Source organism: Tyto alba, unplaced genomic scaffold, assembly GCF_018691265.1.
Source record: "Tyto alba isolate M040663 unplaced genomic scaffold, T.alba_DEE_v4.0 Super-Scaffold_3, whole genome shotgun sequence".
In the NCBI taxonomy this organism is placed as follows: Eukaryota; Metazoa; Chordata; class Aves; order Strigiformes; family Tytonidae; genus Tyto; species Tyto alba.
Genome location: NW_024881304.1, coordinates 20,032,880 through 20,047,252, shown reverse-complemented (window position 1 = coordinate 20,047,252; position 14,373 = coordinate 20,032,880). Strand labels below are relative to the sequence as shown.

At 55.5% G+C, this 14,373-nt stretch overlaps 1 protein-coding gene across 4 annotated transcripts in view; it reads left to right on the top strand.

Annotated features, from left to right (window-relative positions):
- Positions 1-13,953, top strand: part of LOC116960443 (SLIT-ROBO Rho GTPase-activating protein 3) — a 126,869-nt gene extending 112,916 nt beyond the window's left edge. For 2 of the 4 annotated variants that reach the window (XM_042799400.1, XM_042799399.1), the window contains exons 16-22: positions 1,071-1,176; positions 1,455-1,682; positions 3,144-3,223; positions 5,901-6,081; positions 6,656-6,805; positions 7,174-7,501; positions 9,835-13,953. In XM_042799400.1, coding sequence (XP_042655334.1) covers positions 1,071-1,176; positions 1,455-1,682; positions 3,144-3,223; positions 5,901-6,081; positions 6,656-6,805; positions 7,174-7,501; positions 9,835-10,251 — 1,490 coding nt within the window. In that variant the 3' untranslated portion in view covers positions 10,252-13,953. The remainder of the gene's footprint in view (positions 1-1,070; positions 1,177-1,454; positions 1,683-3,143; positions 3,224-5,900; positions 6,082-6,655; positions 6,806-7,173; positions 7,502-9,834) is intronic. The other 2 variants (XM_042799401.1, XM_042799405.1) reach the window with 2 other exon arrangements.
- Positions 13,954-14,373: the final 420 nt, after the last annotated feature.

Genomic DNA, 14,373 nt, shown 5'->3' with positions numbered 1-14,373 from the left:
GCCAACTGCTCTCAGGAAAGCTTTGATACTCTTTGTCTGCTTTCTGTAAAATAAAAGCCACAGGATTAACCCCCTACATAATATATTGAGCAGCCACTGACCCTGTACGGTGCTGAGCCTGCTTGGCGGGCTGGGCCTGGAGCAGGGTTCCCGCAGCGCTGCGGGTGAAGGGGGCAGCTGTGGGGGGGCTGCGGGGGGGCTGCAGGGGGGCCATGGCACCCTGTGGCTGTGGGGGGCTGTGGGGGGGCTGCGGGGGGCTGCGGCACCCTTTGGCTGCAGGGGGATGTGGGGGGGCTGCAGGGGGCTGCGGCACCCTTTGGCTGCAGGGGGGCTGTGTGGGGGCTGCGGGGGGCTGCGGCACCCTTTGGCTGCATGGGGATGTGGGGGGGCTGCAGGGGGCTGCGGCACCCTTTGGCTGCAGGGGGGCTGTGGGGGGGCTGCAGGGGCTGCGGCACCCTTTGGCAGAGGGGGGGCTGCCGGAGGGGGGGGCGGGCAGAGCAGCAAGGTGGCTCCAAGTCACCCTCCTGCCTCCAGAGAAGCTGGTTTCCGATAGCAGCGATGGGCGCTGTGCGCTGCTGTGGGGAGAAGTGAATCTTCAAGTGCTGACTCGCAATGGGTTCTGATTAAATTCCTGGTAAAACCAGGGGGAGACTGGAGCAGCAGGGCTCAGAAGGGCCCGATGGTTAACTTGGGTAACTCAAAACCTGCACTAGGAAACCAAGGGGTGCTCCGTTTTCCAGTGCCACACTGACTCGGGCTTGTGAGAAATAGAGTGGTTGTTGAGGAATGAACTAAATAATGCATAAATAGTTATTCTGAAAATGAAACCGTGGAAATGTCTTCATTTGCTGTTTATACTGAATCTGAACATATGTATGAATTCACCCATGGAAGAGCACTGTGCCCGATTCTCTGCTTGCGCCTTAGTGCCAAACCAGTGGCTCAAACCTGGAAACGGGCTATTGTTTTCCTTGCATAGTGGGCTCCTAGATCTGGAGCAAGTCCCTCTGGTGCCACGTGGTCTGGTCCTGAGAAGGTTTAAAGATGTGCTTTCTGTCCGTGTGTTCCAGAAATCGAGAACCCCACGGAGAGAGTACACCAGATCCAGCAAATCATCATCACTCTGCCTCGGGCTGTCATCGTTGTCATGAGATATCTTTTTGCTTTCCTTAATCAGTGAGTCTTGGGTTTTTTGCTCTTTCACTGAGTTTCTCCTTGCCCTCCTTTTTTTTCAGGGCTTCCTTGTCTTTGTTGCATGACTCCTTTTTGGCATTGCCACGGGCAGTTGTGTTTTGCTGCTTCCTCAGCCTTGCCTAGCCATGGCTGTGTGCCTGGGGAAGGCGTGCAGCTCCGTGACCATTGCTTTCCTGGGTGCTGGGGGTTTGTTGGTGGGAGATTTTTCTGAGCGAACGGGGAAAGTCAGCCCCTTCCCTCCCTAACGCTTGTGCTTGCAGCTTGTCGCAGTACAGCGATGAGAACATGATGGATCCCTACAACCTGGCCATCTGCTTTGGGCCCACGCTGATGCACATTCCAGATGGGCAGGATCCGGTGTCCTGCCAGGCCCATGTCAACGAGGTCATCAAAACCATCATCATTAACCACGAGGGCATCTTCCCCAGCCACAGAGAGCTGGAAGGACCTCTCTATGAGAAGTGCATGACTGGAGGGGAGGAGTACTGGTAAGGAGCGGGGACAGGACTTCACTGTTTGCAGAACTTAAGGCCAGATCCCCTTGCTGGGGTTATCTTCCGGCACTGTACGTTCAGAGCGAAGCCGTGACAAAGTGCAGAGCTTTGCCTTGATTCCTGACACACAGGACTGGCCCCACTCACATGAGTGTAGGAGAAGGGATCTCGGGAGCAGATCCCCCGAGGATGGGCCGTGAGGAGAGCTTTGGGGAAGTTCAGACTTAATATTCAGGGCAGCCGAGCACAGCACTGGGGTGAATTTGCCCCTCTGCAGAAAAGCGGCATGCTTTTTTGCATTTATCCCTGTTCAATGCTATGAATTAGGAGTGCAAGTGATATATATATGATATGCTTGTGCTGTTTGACACTGCTGGTTAAGAATCTGATGCCACACCAGGCTGTCTGCATGGTTCTTCATTATAAATACCTTCATAAAACTAGGAGGACTTTGCACACCTAACCAGTTAGTCTCTACTTATATACATCGGTTTTGCTTTTGAGTTTAGCCTTGCCAGTTAAAAAGAGTAGGCAGTTTCACTGAGTATTTCTTTCTTACGCTGACTCAGCATTATAAACCTCAGTAAAAACTTCAGGAGAACCTTTTTTCCAGTATGAATATTAATATTTATGAAGATTCTTTTAGCTGCAGATTCACAGAAGTGTGTTCAGAGCAGAGCAGAATTTTAGGTCAATTCCAAATTCCTTCTAGGTTGGAATTTTTGAGTAAAGTCCCATTTGCTAGTTGGATGAAGTCCCTTAGCCCAAAGTGAACCTGACCATTCCAGTTCCTGTCAGTGTTAGAAGACGGATGAGTTTGTGTTAGCTGTGGATGGGATCAGCCGCGTGCGATTGCATTGCATCCTGTCTTTCTGGTGCACAATTTGCCTGACTTGGTACACCCAGGGTAGGAAAACTCCATCAAAAAACTCCACATTAGAAGTGTAAGTGGTACTACACACTTGTCTGGAGGATGCTGGAATTCTAAACCGACATTCAGATCTGAATTTTAACAAATCAGTATTTATAAGAGCCTTGAACTGATTTTTGTGCAAGTTTTACACACTTTTGAGACCTAACCTTCCCTGATGCTCATCACCTGCCACCATCCTTACTGGTGCCAGTGGAAGATAAAATGCGAAAACTCACTGTGAATGAGTGAGGGGCACACTTAAACTTGGTATGACTTTATATTCGTTTTGCCAAATATGAGTAAGACCCATGAGCAACAGAACGTGATGTTCTGTGCCTGAGGATCGCGAGTGTCTGCTGCTCCCAAAGCAAGTTCAGAGATCTGCTGTGGTTTAAAATGACCATCTCGGTCCTATGAGGAACTAAAAACGCAACTCTCAAGTATCACCGGGGCCAGAATTTCCCTCAACAACCGACTTTTGCTAAGTGCCTTAGGAGCAGAATCTCGGTCTGTCTTTGAAAGCGCGGTGTGTTGCATTTCAGCGACAGCCCGCACAGCGAGCCAGGCACCATCGATGAGGTTGACCACGACAACGGCACGGAGCCGCACACCAGCGATGACGGTGAGCGCAGGCGGGAGCAGCGGGCGGTTGGGGCTGGGTTGGCCGAGCTGTGCGTGGGGGAGAGCAGCGGGCGCTTCACTCCTGGTCAGAGTAGAGGCTGCCCCAGTGTCTGGCGCTCCAGTGCGGGATGCTGGGTTTGTGTGCTTAGTAAGGAGCATCCATATTAATCAATGTCGCGTGCAGGTTTGCCCCACGGGCTGTACGTGGACCGTCCGTGGCAGGATACAGGGCTTGGTTTTGCGGAGCTGTTCTAAGAAATTCCACTGACCCCATATACGAGTCTTTTTTTCCTTTGTCATCTGCTCTTACGTGCAGCCACGTGGTGGTGAGGACGCGCTGTGTGAAGTGGCTCACGAGAACAGGAGGGGAGATGGGGGCTGGCATGGGGGGGCCAGTTCTGTTTGCTCCAGGCCCTTGGATGCACCAGTGAAGGTCAGTGGCCCCGCTGGGGCCCTCTGAAGTGAGGAGGTCTTTCAGCTGATTTCCTCAGGCCGTGGATCAGCCCCTGTTGAGCAGCCTTCTCCCTGGCAGAAGCTGAATGCCCCTGTATTTGAACGAGCTGCAGCCTGGTTTTCCCCACAGGCGGCTCTGTTTCCTTCAGTGACAAAGCACCCGCCTGCTCGTTTTTGCTCATGTCAGGCCCGTGGAGCTGTCTGGCTTTGGAGGGCGAAGCAGGGTGTGTTGTGAGCCAGGACCGTGCGGATGGGTGCAGCCGGGTGTGAATCCCTTGCAACTGGGTGCATCATCCGTGTTGTGCAACTCGCGGGAGGAGGCTCAGGTCCCGCGTTCTGTAAGCTCCTGCCTGGCTGCACGTCTGTGTAAACCAGCTCGGAGCATCTAAAAGCTGCAAAGCTCACGGCGATCACAAAGGCAGGCGTGGAAACGGGGGTCCTGGCAGAACTGGGCAAGAAAGAAGCGTGTTCTCTCCGGGACGCGGCACCGAAGCAGGGGGAAGCGCTTCGCTGTGCTTCCTGCGCCCTGGAGCCACTGGCACCGCGGCCACGGGGCGGGTCCGGGACACCCCACGGCACCGTCGGATGGCAGGACTTTGCTGAATGCCTCTCCTGCTTTCCTGATGGCTGCGGTTTCCCTGGATGTGTCCGGCCCCGCGGAAGGCTGGCGGGAGGCCGGAGGGCTGGCGTGGTGGGGAGGAGGGGAAGGGCGCAGCTGGGCTGGACAGCTCGGGACCTGCTTTCAGCTACCGACAGGAGCCCACGGGACTAGGAGATGAAGCTGCCATTTAGCCAGTTTTATGCTTGTGCGGTCACATTAATAGCTCTGATTGGAGTTTCTGCGTGATTAACTGTGGTGCAAGTGTAGAGAAGAGGCTTAGCTTTATTTTGTGAACTTACATACTCCTTTTTCCCCGCACCCTGCCTGCTGGGAAACTCAGTATTTTATCAGGGCTGTGAAAGCCGTCCTGGTAGCCTCCCCCACTACATTTCCTCTGTGTGGATTTTGTCACTGAGCAGTGACAGGTCGCATCCTGAGCGCTGCTGATGCCGAGCCTGCGGTTAGTGCCGAGGCAGACGGAGCAGAGCGAGTTTCAGTGTTTTAATGAGAACGTGACAGATCTGGAGGAACTGGGCGGATTTGCCCCGTTTGGCTTTGTGATCGCCCGTCTGCCAGTCTCCAGGTGGGGTTTAAAATGATCGGGTATCTCAAGTAATCAAGTTATATTAACTGCTTGCGTGCTGGCTCCAAGAGCGGCTCGAGGTGGTCGAGTGGTGGCAGCCTGCTTTTTCACCCCTGTCTCAGAGCAAAGTGAGGTGGAGTGCGGTTTGCTCCTGCCAGTGCAGAGAGAAACGCTGTCGCCGCCTTGCAATCGCTGCAGCGGTTTCTCTGGGATTCAGTGCTCCCAGCTGGAAACAGATTTGCAGAAGAGCTGGGCTCCTCCACGGGCTCCTCAGTTCCAACCAGGCTCCTCTTTGGGCGCAGCAGCAGCTCCCACGGTGATGCCCTTGGCCGGGGGCTCAAAGGCTCCTGGTGTGCTCACAACCTCCCGCAGTGAAGTCCTGCCTCAGCCCTCCTGAACTTCAGGCCCTGAGTTCCTGATCTGTGAATCCCTGGCGTTTGGTAGAACTTCAGTTAGAAAAAGTGGCGGAGTGATGAAGTTGGGGTGCTGGGAGGTCTGCAGATGTGGGGGGGTGATGCGGAGCAGCTGCCTGGCCAGAGCCGGTATCACTGTTTCTATGGGGATCCCCAAAGGGGGATTCATTACTCCTCAGTAATTCAGGCCAAACTGTCTCCAGGATAAGGAAAGGGAGAGAAGGTAAACAGGGCTTTGATCACAGTATCTGACGCAGCTTAACAAGATCCCGGTCTGGAGGATAATGGGGTTCTGTAACTGAAGAAATCCCTTTATAGGTAGAAAATGGGAGTGCGAGTGATGGTGCCATATGGACGCAGGGAAATGTCGACTATTTCCCATCTGGTTTGTAGCTTTTTGTAATTTCTGGTAGTTTGCAAGTCTGTGAGAAATTCCGGAGAGGCTAGAAGAGCAAAATGAATTGATGAGTCTAAAAATAAGATGGTTTGTCCTCAGTGTAAGATGCTCTCGGGAAGCTAGCGCAGCGGCGTTAGTGCTGTTCTGGTGAGATGCCTCTTTCTAGGATTTACTGTGCCCCTGTGATTGTTGAACTAAGCTTTTCTCTGCCTGTGCTTCTCTCCTTTGCAGAAGTGGAGCAGATTGAAGCCATAGCAAAGTTTGACTATGTTGGACGAACTCCGCGAGAGCTCTCCTTTAAGAAGGGGGCCTCGCTCCTCCTGTACCACCGCGCATCGGAAGACTGGTGGGAGGGGAGACATAACGGTGTGGATGGCCTCATACCCCACCAGTACATCGTGGTGCAAGACATGTGAGTGAAGCGCCGTGTGCTGATCCAAGGTGTTAAAATAACATAATTACGTGAGGTTCATCTTTAGCCGTCTAAAATAGGTGGTCAGATTTCCCCAGGCTTAATGACTTTGGTGAGAAAGCTGGACCTGTTCGCTTCTGCCTCTCCATGTATTGGCTCAGACTGTTTCTTGTTCAAGCTGACAAAGCCAAGCACTAAATACTCTGCCTCAGGGTGCCCGCGCCCCATCTAACATTGGCTCCTCCGAGTGGCATGACCCAGGCTTAATATTGGCCTGGCCCCCTCTGCACGTTGCCCTGGCATTGCTCAGTGGCCCCAGGGTCCTTCGTGGGTGCCACTTCTGTTACAAGGACTGTTCCCAGAGTCATTAAAGTGGCAGCTACAGCGCAGGGGGGCATGGAGACGCCATGGTCGCTTTTTCCAAGCTCCGGGTGCTGTCTGAAGTGGTGGCCTTGGTCCAGCCCTTCGTTAACAAAGTCCGGAGCTGGTGCAGTGGTGATGCTCAGATGCTGGTTGTGGCTGGGCCCTCTCCTGGGGCAGAGCCCCGTTGCTGATGGGGGTCTCCTTTTCTTAGGGATGATGCGTTCTCCGACAGCCTCAGCCAGAAGGCAGACAGCGAGGCAAGCAGCGGGCCGCTGCTGGATGATAAAGCCTCCTCCAAGAACGACATCCAGTCTCCGACGGATCATATTGTGGACTATGGCTTCGGCGGAGTGATGGGCCGGTAGGGAAACTCTCATTTTCCTGAGAACACAGAGGTGGTCGCTGTCACACGCGGGGAGAGTCAGCGTGTGGTGTAGGGCAAGGCAGAAGGGAAGGCTCCAGCAAGCACTGCAGAATAATACGAGCATGGAGCGGGTTTTCACGTGCATTGCTAATGTAGATCTTAACAAGTAAAGAAGGTGCAATGCTGTCCCTTTCTTGGCGCTGGCTATAATGTCTGTCTTCCCTCTTGCCTTACTCTTCTGGAGCCGAAAGGCTCGAGTTTGGTTTGATCTGAACTCTCAGAGCCGAGCAGTTGTCTTACAGCATGCAAGCAGACGCTTTCGGTCTGACGGACGGTGACCTAGTCTTGTGATGGATTCTTTGCAGAGTGAGATTGAGGTCTGACGGCGCAGCTATCCCTCGCCGTCGAAGCGGGGGGGACACCCACAGCCCGCCCCGAGGGATGGGTCCTGGCATAGACACTCCTCCTCGAGCAGCGGCCTGCCCTAGCAGCCCCCACAAAATACCTCTTAACAGGGGCAGGATTGAGAGTCCCGAAAAGCGCAGAATGGCGACATTCGGCAGTGCAGGCAGCATCAATTTCCCAGACAGGAAGGCCTTGTCTGATGGCCACCCGCTGAGACCGGCCTGTGGATCGACTAGACACAGTAGTCTCGGAGATCAGAAATCTCTAGAAGCAGAAGCGCTTGCTGAGGTAAGAGGGTTGTGAAGTGGCTCTCGGTGCCCAGGGATCGAGAGGCTAAAACAGAAGTCACTTGGGTAGCGCCGCAGGGCCCCTTCCGTCTCAGTGCACTTCAGAATTACAGTGCTGTTGTAGCTGCGGTGGTTTAAAGATAAAAATGAGCAGCCAACAGCTTGCCTGCTTTGCCAGCTGTACCAGCTGGTCTGCTAAAAGATAATGCCTCCTTCCACAAACCTCGTTTCTTTCAAACAATGGACAGAAACGTTCGATCCGCCACCAGAACGCACTGGCAGCTCTTCCCTTCCCACAGGGGGGGAAGCGCGTTATCTTCATCTGTTGCTCCATAAGGAGCTTAGATGGAGGAAACTGCATTTGCCAGATCGGAATTTGGTGCTCAGTGCTTGTCTGGAGACAAGTGCTTCAGGTTTTTGCGACCGGCTGCTTGTAGCTGGGACCTCAGAACGTTACTCTAACCCCAGTATGACACCTCCAGCCACGCAGCCGTCGGTTCCACGGCGTTACCCCCAGCCCAGCCTGCAGGTCCGCTCTCCCTGTCGCTGGCCGGAGGCCCCCTGCCCGGGACCGGCCAAGTTCTGCCCAGCCCGTTCACACCTCGGGGAGCGCTCCCTTCACGGAGCAGGCTGCAGAATTCTCCAGCCTCTCGGGGACCACGCAGTCGAGGCCCGGTCCCCGCCGGCGTGTCGGAAGGGCTGGGCCGGGCGCGCCGCGGCCAGGCTGCTCGGCGTGCCGCTCCCAGCAGCTTCCCGGCCGTTTGCTTCGTGCCGGCTCCGGCGCGAGCAGTGGGACGGTGCCCGGCCGGGGGGTGCAGCTGGTGGGGCGGCTGGTGCCCACCGCCCACCAGCTGCTCCTGTGCCGCGGGGCTTGGCGGGCCGGCTGACCTAGCATCGGCTGCGTCCCGTGGGATAATTCATGGCGACTGCGGAGAGGAAGAGCTCTTCCTGTCCTGTTTGCTTTTCCACCAGCCACGCTCCTTGTTCTCTTGCTGTGCGGCACGCTACCCAGCTTCTCTGTCCATCGAGAGCTTGCCTTTGGCGCGACCAGTCTTCCAAAGCCGCGGCGCGTGCCCCGGGCGATGGCTCGAGCTGGGGCACCCACGTCCACCTTGGGACGGGATCGCGGCGTGCACGCCGTCCCCGTGCTGGGCCGGTGGGCAGCAGCCTGGCACCCCCCGGCAGTGCCCGCGGACGCCTGCCCGAGGGCTGCGGGGTCCGGGAGCCTCCGGAGGGGTGGGTGAATGCTGAGGGTGGAGCACGACGTGCACTGGTTTTTTGGCTTTCGGGTTGTTTTTTCTAGACCTTGAAAAAGATTCTCGCTCAGCCGCTGTAAATAATCACTTACCTTGGAGCCTGTAGGACTGCTGGACGCGGTAGTCCTGAGGCTTAGCTCTGGGAGAATATTTTCACTCGTTATCTGAACAGCTTAATAGAATTAAGTGGAGGTAACTTGATAATTATTTCCCTCCCGCTGGTCCTCTGAGCGTCATCTGAGGCTCACCGGGCGTTTTGTACGCATTATAAAATTAAGGACTTGTCTACGCAAGGACAGTGAGGAGGGTTAACTGGAGTTACTTTTTAAACAATCGATTCAGGTGCCTTGAATCACTTTTCAGATGGTCTCTTCCAGAGTTAGTGGCCTTAATTCAGTTAAGGCGGGTTTCCGTGAAGCCAAGCTAGGGCCTCTCTGTTTCTGGATGTGACTCTCAGCACTGCCGTTGTAGGCGATTTAGAGAATTTCCTTTAAAGGGGCACTTCCAGTCGAATTGGGTTCGGGCTCTGGAGGATGCCCGCGGGCAGACGGGTGGAGGCCATGCCGGGGAGGCACGGCGCCAGGCCTTGCCCTGCCTCTCCCCTGGTGACGGCGAGCTGCCGTCGTGCTGCTGGCGCCGCAGCCAGCCCCACGCCATCCCGCCCCGCGCGCGCGGGGGCAGCCGAGGCCCCGGACGCCGGAGGGAGGCTGCAGGGACCCCCCCGTCCTGGGGAAAAACCAGCCGCAGCGCTGCGGGGGAGCGTGAAGGTGGCCTGTCTCGGCGGTGTGCGCCCCCTCCCTCGTGGTGCTCGGGGCTTTGCTCCCGCTGGAGCTGGCGACCAAACTCCCGCTGGCCTGGGAGACGTGGGGCGCGTTTGCGCAGCCAGAGTTTGGGCTTGACGTCTTCTCCCAGAGCTCCTGCTCTGCCTGGAGGCCGTGTCTTAGGTCAGAGACCCCCCCCACCACCACCACAGACACGCGTGCCAGGACGGGGGGGGCCCCTCCACGGGGCGGGGCGCAGGAGAGCGGGGCGGTGCCGCGTCACGGTGCTGACCTCCCTTTGTCTCTGGCGTTCGCAGGACATCGAGAAGACCATGAGCACGGCGCTGAACGAGCTGCGGGAGCTGGAGAGGCAGAACACGGCCAAGCAGGCCCCGGACGTGGTCCTGGACACGCTGGAGCCCATGAAGAACCCCCCGATGGGCGCCGCCAACTCGGAGCCCGCCAGCCCCCTCCACACCATCCTGATCCGGGACCCCGACGCGGCCATGCGGCGCAGCAGCAGCTCCACCACCGAGATGATGACCACGTTCAAGCCGGCCCTCTCGGCCCGGCTGGCCGGGGCCCAGCTGCGGCCGCCGCCGATGCGGCCGGTGCGGCCGGTGGTGCAGCACCGCTCCAGCAGCAGCAGCAGCTCGGGGGTGGGCAGCCCCGCCGTCACCCCCACCGAGAAGCTCTTCCCCAGCAGCTCGGCGGATAAATCGGGCACCATGTAGGCTGGGGCGCGGGGAGAGCCAGCGCCCCGGCGGTGGGAGCGCGGCCGGCAGCTCGGCAAAGCCGCGCTCGGCCGAGCGGGAGGTCCAAACCCTGCTCGAGAGGAGCCTCTCCAAAAGGGGAACAAGCGCGTCGCCTAGGCTTGATGGTTGATTGTACATACGTGTGTGTGTGTGTGTGCGTGCGTGTATGTACGTCTGTGTGCACACACACCCCCATCCATGCAGAAACACTTCCCAAGCTTGCGGTCCCACGGCAGGAGGAGACGGCCGGCGGGTCTATGTGTTGGCACTGGAGAACACACTCTATATGTAGAAGTATATATTAAAAAAAAAAAAAATTAAGTGTACAGAATTCGGTGGCTTTTTTAAAAAAAGTAGATTTACCTCAGAAACTGGCTCTGAAATGTCCTCGTTAGAGATGTCGGGTTGATTTGGGGTTTTTTTCCAGGCTGTTTGTGTGCGTGTTGTGCGTGGAAGTGCGTAGCAGCTGTGCGTTGAGCAATACAAGGCCAATCCTGGAATTTATTTTCTGCACCTCTCGGCATTTAAAAAAAGAAGGCAGGGAGTGGGGAAGATACAGAGCGTTTTGTTCACTGCTGGCCTGTGGAGGAGAGCTGGAACTTCGTAAATGCCAGTGTGTGTCAGGGCGGCTGGAGCGCCTTTCCAAGCCGAATCCCGGGACGCCTTCGCGTGCGCTGTGGTTCCCCGGCCGGCGGCACCCGGCCCGAGCGGGGCCAGAGACCGAGGGGTGCTCCTTCGGCCTCGGGCAGGCAGGAGGACGCTGCTGCTGCTGCACGGGGCACGGTGCTGCCCTGCCTGCACCGCGGGGCCCACGGGACTCCGGTTTTCCTGAAGATTTCAGAATGGACGAGGACTAGTGACAAGCCTGTGGTAAAGCATAAGTAGAGTAACTTACACAGTTTTGAGGTGCTTCGTTTCCTTCTCACCACATGTTTCTTTATCTTTTTTTTTTTTTTTTTTTTTAAAAAAAAAAAGCCCAACCTTAATGGTATCTCAACAGATGGGACTAAACAGACGAGGAGGCTTTGGTACAACAGCATTCCTTTATTTGAAGTTGCACAGCAGTACATGAGAGTCTTGATTCAGACTGCGTCTTCTTGCATGAAAAGCATGAGCCATATTTGACCATATCAGATGCGGAACCGATCTGATGGGGTGATACTTTGCACTTTCTGTACTGTACTATATAATACAACAGTTTGAGTTTATGCAAAAGAATCTACATTTTGTTTTTCCTCTGAACATTCAACCCAGAGAAAAAATATGCAGAAAGAGCTGGGGATTGCATGGTACTTTGATAATCGAGTCTCTTCTGTCAGCGCTGAATCCAAGACACTCTGTGCTTCTCCTGCAGTCGTTTTCTTCCTGCACAGATTTCCACGCAATGACCCGTGCTTTAATTCGGTCACTTCCACGTGATCACGTGCAGCCCCGGCGTGAAACGGGCCGTCGCGTGTCTCAGCAGCACGGAGGAGCCGCGCTCACGGCTCCGTCAAGTTCCCCTTTCCCTCCCGCTCTCTCCGATTTCGGCCGTTCCGTCTGTCCCGGGGCGAAGAAGCCACCGCTCCTCCTGCCTCCCCCCCGCAGCCTCCCGGCCCTGCCCGGGGGTTTTTTGTTGCTCTTCCCCCCAGCGCCGCTGCCGTGCCCGCCGGAGCAGCCCGGCCTCCCGAAGGCAGCGGGCGGCTGGGCCGGGGCCGTGCCCGGGGCACGAGCCCCCTCGCTTGCCCCCGCGCCCGCCCCGGCCGGGCTCTGTATATATCGCTGTACTCGCTGAAATGCTGGAAAGTAACTGTTCACTTGTAAACTGTACAAAAAATAGGCTAAGAGTAGATGAAAGCCAATGCCACTCACCAAATCTTTGCACTTAGTAGGTAGCTCAATGTAAAAATAAAACCCAATAATAATAATAATAATAATAATAAAATAAATAAAAAAACAAAGCCGCAAAGCTAACCTTTCAGTGTACAGTGGGGGAGAAGTACTGTATGTAGTGATTCTGTCATTGTTCCTCCGTATGATGCTGTAAGGGGAAATGGTATTTATGTACTTGTCTGTTAACATTGTTGACATTTGTAATTACCACAATTGGTTCATATTGATGTTTATTTTTCTTCATAATTTTTCCCCCCTTTCCTAACTTAGGCTAACCCTGAGGTCAATGCCTCTGTCATTGCGGGCAGCAGATGTTCAAACAGTCTGTCAGTCTGGTCGAGTAATGAACCAGCAAATGTGCTTTTAGGGGGAGGGAAGAAACCCATTTGGCACGAGCGCTGTGTATTCGTTGCCAGTATTTTTTTTTTTTTTTTTTTTCATTTAGTTCCTGGAGAACATTCACTTTGCCAGTCTTCTGGGTTTTTTTTTAATATACTTTCGAAGATGACTTGATAGCAAAACCATTTTATTAGGGTTTTCTTCCCTTCTTACTTTTGAAGATACGGTACAAGTTCCAGCGTCTTTCTGTTAAATTATTGCCTTTCGTTTTCCTTTGTTTTGTTTTGTTGTGGGTTTTTAATACAATTGTTTTCTTATCTTTAAGTGCCTTTTTGAGCACCAGAACAAATGCTTGGAGTTAATGTCCTAGGAGCTGTACACATCATGATTTCCTTTGTACAGTTGCGTTGTGCTGGGGGTGATTGCTTTTAAAGTCCTTTCGAATTTTTTTTTTTTAAAGAAAACCAAGACATTTTGTTGAAGAGTAAACTACTACCCCTTTTTAATATGGTATTCAAATTGTAGTTTTAACTACTGTAAATTTAAGGGAAGAAATGTATTTTTCTGTAAGCTAGCTTGGCACAAAATTGAGACACGCACGTTGCAGGAGTATCATCACTGGAACCTGCTCAGGCTCTAGGAGTAACTTTACCCTGATCCTCGATACCTCTCTAAAGGCGCGAAGACTGTCGGCTTCAGAGAGCTCGCAGGGCTTTCACTGTGAAAACCTTGGCCGAGCAGCTGCCGCGAGCGGGCGGCGGGAGCGCCGTCCCCGCGGGGCCGCCTTCCCCCGGGACCTGCCACCCGGGAGGAGGGCGTCTGCACGGAGCCGTCGTTTCTCTGCTGTGCAGAGCGAGTGCCGACCTGCGCCCGGGTCCCCGCGGCCCCTGCTCCGGCCTGGCCCGGCCCGGCCCGCGGCCACCTCGGGGAGGGGCAGCTCGAGCCCTCGCCCACCCTCCCCGCGGCTCGGCGTCGCCTTCAACGCTGCTGACTCGAAAGCAGAGGCCCCCCCGGCGGGCTCTCCTCCGCACAGACTTCAGCAACGCGCGCAGGTGTGCCGGGCCCCGGGGTGGTGATGGCAGTGCACCTCCTTCCTTAGGCTGAAGTACCCCTGGTAGGTCATTTTTTGTAAACCCTGGACTGTGTTATTTAACTAGCGGTGGTGTGGTTTTCACGGTGCGGCAGTAGATGTCCCGAGTCTGATCTGCTTGCGAGTGGCTGGGCTGCGTAGGCTGGTGGGGATGGGTCTGGTTACACCGGGAAGCCGTCGGAAACCGCCGGCTGCCTGCCCCTTGTAACGGTCGTCCTCCTCCTCTGGTGTTGTCTCTGTGACGTATGGTGAGATGCCGTTCAGCTAGAGCGTCCGAGTGGGTCCTCTGTCCTGTATGCTGATGATGCCATGTAGATGAAGCCACTGGTTGGGTGTGGACTCATCCCGTTGAATAAAACTGCTTAACTTTTCTCAAAAAAGCACCGGCTGTAGTTTCAGAATATTTGCTGCCTCCGGGAGCGGCGTGGGCCGGCGCCCCGGCCCCTGCCCGCGCCTGCACCCACTGCCCCAGCCCTCGTGCCCTGCAGCCCTGTTGGAGGGGGTGCGGGGTCCCCCGGAGCCCCCGTGCAGCCCCCCCACACCTTCCCGGGCCGGCGGGCAGCCGTGGGGCTGCTGGCCACCGCTCCCCCCGAGCCACGAGCCAGGCCCGCGGCCGCTCGCCGTGGCCGGCTTCGTGTGTTCCGCTGTGTTTGTTTAGACGAACCGCTGAGAGCACAGATGGGCTCTTTCCTCTCAGCCCTGGGCATATGGTGAAAGTACGCAGGGAAGAGAGGTGTAGGCCAATTTGAAGAAAAAAAAGATAAAAGCCCAAACCAACCAACCAGCGCTTCCAAGAGGGC